We start from the raw sequence: 8,855 nt of genomic DNA on the forward strand, positions 1-8,855 counted from the left end.
TAGTAGATCACCTGCAATATGACCACTGATTTTATAGATTGCACACGCTAATTAGTACTTAGTCGATCAGGCCCTTTGTATCTGAACAGCTGTCGTTTTGCACCACAATCTGGTGGACCCATCCTTGTCTGGGCATGTCCCCTCCTGTAGAGGATGAATACAGTACTTGGGATCCTGCACCGGGTTCTCAGACTAGACCCGTCTCATCAAAGCCTGTGAGCATGGACTGCTCCCGAAAACCCCCGAATTCAATATTTCGTAGAATTTGAAAGAAAAGTAAAGTTCAATGCAGTAGTACCTCAACTTAAGAGTGTTTGCTATGCTTTAAGTTGCAAGTAAAAATGTATATCAGGAAAATCGGGGTGCACGAAAACAGAGGTACCACTGTCCATTTTTGAAGGGATGTCAAAGTTAAAGGCTTCATTTTTACACACCGAACAACATAAAAAGCAAGACATTTTCACACATGCCCCAAAATGATTAATCATTGGTTTTAAAATGGGCCTTAATTTACAAAAAAGTGCAAGAACACACACTCTCACACACACCCCCACCAAACATTGATTAGGAATACAACCAAACTGTTCTCCGTCAAAGGACGCAATCACGGAATAAAAGAACCAATCAGTCAAATTGTGTCCAGCTGATAAAAGAGACTGACCCCCCCTTGCCCGCCCAACCCTAATAAAAGATTCCGCAAGGAACCGCACCGACACCTCAGAGCCAGGCTTCACTTACGTCCCAGTCGTTCCGAACAAAGCCCGGACCCTTGCCGACAAGGTTGCCGTTTCTGTCTCCTTGCCGCACACCACAACAAAACAAATGCGGGGTTTATTTTGTAACGAGGTACATCAATTAAAAACCCCGACCTGAGCCGGTCGGATGAAGGAGAGAAGTGGAACCTAAAAGCCGATGAACGAATATTGGAAAGTTCATATTTTCTCCGTTGCCGGGACTTCTCCTCATTCCGAGGGCTGTTGGGGCACTCCCGGACCAGCCCCCAATTGATCGTGACAAAGTCCAAAGGTAGAAACTGGTAAGGCACGTATATACATACGAGCAAAAAAACGTTATTTTACATATACCATAACACAGATTAATGTTCATGTCATGAAGGAAATTAAATACTTGAAAGTACGACAGCATTTGGACTCTCTGCTCACTTCTTGAAGGAATGTAAAATCAGTCTCAAGGTTTTTTGTTTGTACCTGTTAGGGATAAAACGGCCGGCCTTTCTCAGAGCCCTGATGAAGCCGGCTGAGCTTGGCCAGCTGACCCGGGGACGGGGGCACATCCTGTCTGTAGGGACCCTTGGATTTCGGGGGCTCCTGATTGTGGTTTCTGTTAGACGGTTCCTGTCCCTTGGGGACCTCCTGATCTCTGCGCCTCTGCTCCTGTCTCAGCAACTCCTGCGTCTCCAGGACGACTCGGGCGTTGTAGTTGGACGTTCCCAGGTAGCCGTTATGGGCGCCGGAGTAGCGGGGGTCATCCTTGGCGCCTGCTGGTGGGTAAGCCTTGTCCCGTGCGTCTTGGGACGCGATGCTCGGGGTCTTACGTGGCGGCCTAAACACAAAGATGGAATAACAATTTCATTTCTTTCCCCTTTTTTGGACGGTGGTCACACAGGAAGTACACAAACTTTTAATGACAAGTTAAACATGTGTTGTGAACGAATCATGAATAAGTACTAGTATAGTACTGCGATACTAATGAATCATAATCAGGAGGACACAATAGCTCACCGGCGTCACAATGTAAACAAATGCCATGGGTGGATCTACACCTGACATCCACTGTAATGATACCAAGTACAAGAGCGTATCTCGTCGATACTACTATGATTACATTGATATTTTTTATAGTCACAAAATCTTTTTTTCCTTTTTGTAAATTGTATATTATGTTTATAAACTTCAGTAAATATGTCCCTGGACACATGAGGACTTTGAATATGACCAATGTATGATCCTGTAACTACTTGGTATCGGATCGATACCTAAAGGTCCCCTTAATCGGGCTGCAGCTGGTACTGCACTGGGTGTTCCTATAAATGCGTTTTGGACATGTTGGGCACCCCTGGACTCGGGTGGCACGCGGCGGGACTTGTGGGACTCGAACCTGGGTGTCATTTTTGAACGTTTTCGGGACTTTTCCCAGACATTCCCAACTTTTCTACCCAACTTCCCCTGTGACTTTGCTGGGTGCGTTTTGGACATGTTGGGCACCCCTGGACTCGGGTTGCATGCGGCGGGACTTGTGGGACTCGAACCTGGGTGTCATTTTTGATCGTTTTCGGGACTTTTCCCAGACATTCCCAACTTTTCTTCCCCACTTACAGTGTGACTTTGCCGGCACTTGTGGGACTCGAACCTGGGTGTCATTTTTGATCGTTTTATTGACTTTTCCCAGACATTCCCAACTTTTCTACCCAACTTCCCTGTGACTTTGCTGGGTGCGTTTTGGACATGTTGGGCACCCCTGGACTTGGGTGGCACGCAGCGGGACTTGTGGGACTTGAATCGGGGTGTGATTTTTGAACATTTTGTGGACTTTTGCCTACTTTTCCAACTTTTCTCCCCCACTTCCCCTGTGACTTTGCTGGGGGGGCGTTTTAGACATGTTGGGCACCCCTGGACTCGGGTTGCATGCGGCGGGACTTGTGGGACTCGAACCTGGGTGTCATTTTTGATCGTTTTCGGGACTTTTCCCAGACATTCCCAACTTTTCTACCCAACTTCCCCTGTGACTTTGCTGGGTGCGTTTTGGACATGTTGGGCACCCCTGGACTCGGGTGGCACGCAGCGGGACTTGTGGGACTTGAATCGGGGTGTGATTTTTGAACATTTTGTGGACTTTTGCCTACTTTTCCAACTTTGCTCCCCCACTTCCCCTGTGACTTTGCTGGGGGAGGCGTTTTGGACATGTTAGGCACCCCTGGACTCGGGTGGCACGCGGCGGGACTTGTGGGACTCGAACCTGGGTGTCATTTTTGATTGTTTTCGGGACTTTTCCCAGACATTCCCAACTTTTCTTCCCCACTTACAGTGTGACTTTGCTGGGTGCGTTTTGGACATGTTGGGTACCCCTGGACTCGGTTGGCACGCGGCGGGACTTGTGGGACTCGAACCTGGGTGTCATTTTTGATCGTTTTCGGGACTTTTCCCAGACATTCCCAACTTTTCTTCCCCACTTACATTGTGACTTTGCCGGGACTTGTGGGACTCGAACCTGGGTGTAATTGTTGATCATTTTCATGACTTTTTCCAGACATTCCCAACTTTTCTACCCAACTTCCCCTGTGACTTTGCTGGGTGCGTTTTGGACATGTCGGGCGCCCCAGGACTCGGGTGGCACGCAGCGGGACTTGTGGGACTTGAATCGGGGTGTGATTTTTGAACATTTTGTGGACTTTTGCCTACTTTTCCAACTTTGCTCCCCCACTTCCCCTGTGACTTTGCTGGGGGGGGGGGGCGTTTTGGACATGTTAGGCACCCCTGGACTCGGGTGGCACGCGGCGGGACTTGTGGGACTCGAACCTGGGTGTCATTTTTGATCGTTTTCGGGACTTTTCCCAGACATTCCCAACTTTTCTTCCCCACTTACAGTGTGACTTTGCTGGGTGCGTTTTGGACATGTTGGGTACCCCTGGACTCGGTTGGCACGCGGCGGGACTTGTGGGACTCGAACCTGGGTGTCATTTTTGATCGTTTTTGGGACTTTTCCCAGACATTCCCAACTTTTCTTCTCCACTTACAGTGTGACTTTGCCGGGACTTGTGGGACTCGAACCTGGGTGTCATTTTTGATCGTTTCATTGACTTTTCCCAGACATTCCCAACTTTTCTACCCAACTTCCCCTGTGACTTTGCTGGGTGCGTTTTGGACATGTTGGCCACCCCTGGACTCGGGTGGCACCCAGCGGGACTTGTGGGACTTGAATCGGGGTGTGATTTTTGAACATTTTGTGGACTTTTGCCTACTTTTCCAACTTTGCTCCCCCACTTCCCCTGTGACTTTGCTGGGGGAGGCGTTTTGGACATGTTAGGCACCCCTGGACTCGGGTGGCACGCGGCGGGACTTGTGGGACTCGAACCTGGGTGTCATTTTTGATCGTTTTCGGGACTTTTCCCAGACATTCCCAACTTTTCTTCCCCACTTACAGTGTGACTTTGCTGGGTGCGTTTTGGACATGTTGGGTACCCCTGGACTCGGTTGGCACGCGGCGGGACTTGTGGGACTCGAACCTGGGTGTCATTTTTGATCGTTTTCGGGACTTTTCCCAGACATTCCCAACTTTTCTTCCCCACTTACATTGTGACTTTGCCGGGACTTGTGGGACTCGAACCTTGGTGTAATTTTTGATCATTGTCATGACTTTTTCCAGACATTCCCAACTTTTCTACCCAACTTCCCCTGTGACTTTGCTGGGTGCGTTTTGGACATGTCGGGCGCCCCAGGACTCGGGTGGCACGCGGCGGGATTTGTGGGACTCGAATCGGGATGTGATTTTTGAACATTTTGTGGACTTTTGCCTACTTTTCCAACTTTTCTCCCCCACTTCCCCTGTGACTTTGCTGGGGGGCCGTTTTGGACATGTTGGGCACCCCTGGACTCGGGTGGCACGCGGCGGGACTTGTGGGACTCGGTCCCGTGTGTGATTTTTGAACACGTGGGCCGCGTTAGGGACCTTTGTCCTGTTCACCTGCCAGCGTACGTGTGTGTGTGTGTGTGTGTGTGTGTGTGTGTGTGTGTGTGTGTGTGTCTGTGTGTGTGTGTGTGTTGTCAACAGCTGGGAAGACGCACCTCATTGGTGTGTGTGTGTCTCATGTGTGTTGTGTCTCTCTCTCTGAGACTCAACACACTTGTTCCTCGCCCCCTTCTAAGCTAAGATAATCCTAAGACTTCATTAGTCCGGCGCCATCCTCACGTCCCCAGCCCGCCTGCCATCTGACGAGCAGCCACCGGGACTTCTTCCGGAAGCGCTTTGGGTCTTTTATTTTGAAGTCGCTAGGACAAAACGGCTCAAACGGGGAGAATTCTGCATCAAGCGCAATCCGACCGAGTGCCGGCTGCTAAAGAGAAGAAGTCACCTGTCACGTCACATGACACCTGTCACGTCACATGACACGCCGGCAGATAACACCCAGCAAAGGAACGCATGGATCGCTCTGGCCGATACACACTGCATTGATTAGGTCTCCCCGCGGGCCGCAGATCCATAAGAATATGGAGGAAACATGTTTTAATCGACCGCACACACACACACACACACACACACACACACACACACACATGCACACACACACACGCACACACACTCTTGTATTTCTTTTCTTCTTGAGAGCTGAGAAAAATGCCTACCTCTTTAGGACCGCCCTTTCTAGATACGCCACATTGCCAAAAGTATTTGGCCACCTGCCTTGACTCACATATGACCTTGAAGTGTCATCCCATGGACTTGTCCAAAATGTTTTGGTATCCTGGAGCATTCAAAGTTCCTTTCACAGGAGCCCAACTCCTGGGAAATCAACCCCACACCATAATTCATCCTCCACCAAATTTCACATGATGCAGTCCGAAATGTAGCGTTCTCCTGGCAAACCCAGACTGGTCCATCAGATTGCCAGATGGAAAAGTGTGATTCATCAGTCCAGAGAAGGCGTCTCCACTGCTTTAGAGTTCAGTGGTGATGTCCTTTACACCACTGCATCCCACGCTTTGCATTGGATTTGGTGACGTAAGGCTTAGATGCAGCCGCTCGGGCATGGAAACCCATTCCATGAAGCTCTCTGCGTACTGTACGTGGGCTAATTGGAAGGTCACATGAAGTTCGGAGCTCTGTAGCAATTGACTGTGCAGAAAGTCTTTGCACTATGCTGACCTCTCTGTCAGTTTACCTGGCCTACCACTTGGTGGCTGAGTTGCTGTTGTTCCCAAACTCTTCATTTTTCTTATAATAACGTTGACTTTGGAATATTTAGGAGCGAGGAAATTTCACGACTGGATTTGTTGCACAGGAGGCCTAAACATATCGAGATATATATTGTGTATCGTGACATGGGCTAAAAATATCGATATATATATGGTGTATCGTGACATGGCCTAAACATACCGAGATATATATTGTGTATTGTGAAATGGCCTAAAAATATCGAGATATATATCCTGTATCGTGACATGGCCTAAAATTATCGAGATATACTGTATATCGTGTATCGTGACATGGCCTAAAATTGTCGAGATATATATCGTGTATCGTGACATGGCCTAAAATTATCGATATATATATGGTGTATCGGGACGTGGCCTAAACATATCGAGATATATATCGTGTATCGTGACATGGCCTAAAAATATCGATATATATATCGTGTATCGTGACATGGCCTAAACATACCGAGATATATATTGTGTATTGTGACATGGCCTAAAAATATTGAGATATATATCGTGTATCGTGACATGGCCTAAAAATATCGAGATATATATTGTGTATTGTGACATGGCCTAAAAATATTGAGATATATATCGTGTATCGTGACATGGCCTAAAAATATCGAGATATATATGGTGTATTGTGACATGGCCTAAAAATATCAAGATATATATTGTGTATCGTGACATGGCCTAAAATTATCGAGATATACTGTATATCGTGTATCGTGACATGGCCTAAAAATATTGAGATATATAGTATTTCATTTATTGTGACATGGCCTAAAAATATCGATATATATATTGTGTATCGTGACATGGCCTAAAAATATCGATATATATATCGTGTACCGTGACATGGCCTAAAAATATCGATATATATATATCGTGTATCGTGACATGGCCTAAAAATATCGATATATATATTGTGTATCATGGCCTAAAAATATCCAGATATATATGGTGTATCGTGACATGGCCTAAAAATATCGATATATATATGGTGTATCGTGACATGGCCTAAACATACCGAGATATATATTGTGTATTGTGACATGGCCTAAAATTGTCGAGATATATATCGTGTATCGTGACATGGCCTAAAATTATCGAGATATATATCGTGTATCGTGACATGGCCTAAAATTGTCGAGATATATATTGTGTATCGTGACATGGCCTAAAAATACCGATATATATATATGGTGTATCGGGACGTGGCCTAAACATATCGAGATATATATCGTGTATCGTGACATGGCCTAAAAATATCGATATATATATCGTGTATCGTGACATGGCCTAAACATACCGAGATATATATTGTGTATTGTGACATGGCCTAAAAATATTGAGATATATATCGTGTATCGTGACATGGCCTAAAAATATCGAGATATATATCGTGTATCGTGACATGGCCTAAAAATATCCAGATATATATGGTGTATCGTGACATGGCCTAAAAATATCGAGATATATATTGTGTATCGTGACATGGCCTAAAAATATCGATATATATATCGTGTATCGTGACATGGCCTAAAAATATCGATATATATATTGTGTATCGTGACATGGCCTAAAAATATCGATATATATATCGTGTATCGTGACATGGCCTAAAAATATCGATATATATCGTGTATCGTGACATGGCCTAAAAATATCGAGATATATATCGTGTATCGTGACATGGCCTAAAAATATCGATATATATATCGTGTATCGTGACATGGACTAAAAATATCGATATATATATTGTGTATCGTGACATGGCCTAAAAATATCGATATATATAGATTGTGTATCATGGCCTAAAAATATCGAGATATATATTGTGTATCGTGACATGGCCTAAAAATATCTAGATATATGTCGTGTATCGTGACATGGCCTAAACATATCGAGATATATATGGTGTATCGTGACATGGCCTAAAAATATTGATATATATATTGTGTATCGTGACATGGCCTAAAAATATCGATATATATATCGTGTATCGTGACATGGCCTAGAAATATCGATATATATATTGTGTATCGTGACATGGCCTAAAAATATCGATATATATAGATTGTGTATCATGGCCTAAAAATATCGAGATATATATTGTGTATCGTGACATGGCCTAAAAATATCTAGATATATGTCGTGTATCGTGACATGGCCTAAACATATCGAGATATATATGGTGTATCGTGACATGGCCTAAAAATATCGATATATATATTGTGTATCGTGACATGGCCTAAACATATCGAGATATATATTGTGTATCGTGACATGGCCTAAAAATATCGAGATATATATCGTGTATCGTGACATGGCCTAAAATTGTCGAGATATCTATCGTGTATCGTGACATGGCCTAAAAATATCGATATATATATTGTGTATCATGGCCTAAAAATATCCAGATATATATGGTGTATCGTGACATGGCCTAAAAATATCGAGATATATATTGTGTATCGTGACATGGCTTAAAAATATCGATATATATATCGTGTATCGTGACATGGCCTAAAAATATCGATATATATATCGTGTATCGTGACATGGCCTAAATATATCGATATATATCGTGTATCGTGACATGGCCTAAAAATATCGATATATATATCGTGTATCGTGACATGGCCTAAAAATATCGATATATATATCGTGTATCGTGACATGGCCTAAAAATATCGATATATATATTGTGTATCGTGACATGGCCTAAAAATATTGATATATATATAGATTGTGTATCATGGCCTAAAAATATCGAGATATATATTGTGTATCGTGACATGGCCTAAAAATATCTAGATATATGTCGTGTATCGTGACATGGCCTAAAAATATTGAGATATATATCGTTTATCGTGACGTGGCCTAAAAATATCGAGATATATATCGTGTATCGTGACA

The 8,855-nt window shown here is 44.2% G+C and overlaps 1 protein-coding gene across 1 annotated transcript in view; it reads right to left on the reverse strand.

Moving 5' to 3' along the window:
* Positions 1–692: 692 nt before the first annotated feature.
* LOC133629694 (partitioning defective 3 homolog) overlaps positions 693–8,855 on the reverse strand; it is a 799,726-nt gene continuing 791,563 nt past the window's right edge. Inside the window, exon 24 of the mRNA XM_062020594.1 lies at positions 693–1,563. Coding sequence (XP_061876578.1) covers positions 1,212–1,563 — 352 coding nt within the window. The 3' untranslated portion in view covers positions 693–1,211. The remainder of the gene's footprint in view (positions 1,564–8,855) is intronic.

The sequence above is a fragment of the Entelurus aequoreus genome, linkage group LG15, assembly GCF_033978785.1.
Source record: "Entelurus aequoreus isolate RoL-2023_Sb linkage group LG15, RoL_Eaeq_v1.1, whole genome shotgun sequence".
Classification (NCBI taxonomy): domain Eukaryota; kingdom Metazoa; phylum Chordata; class Actinopteri; order Syngnathiformes; family Syngnathidae; genus Entelurus; species Entelurus aequoreus.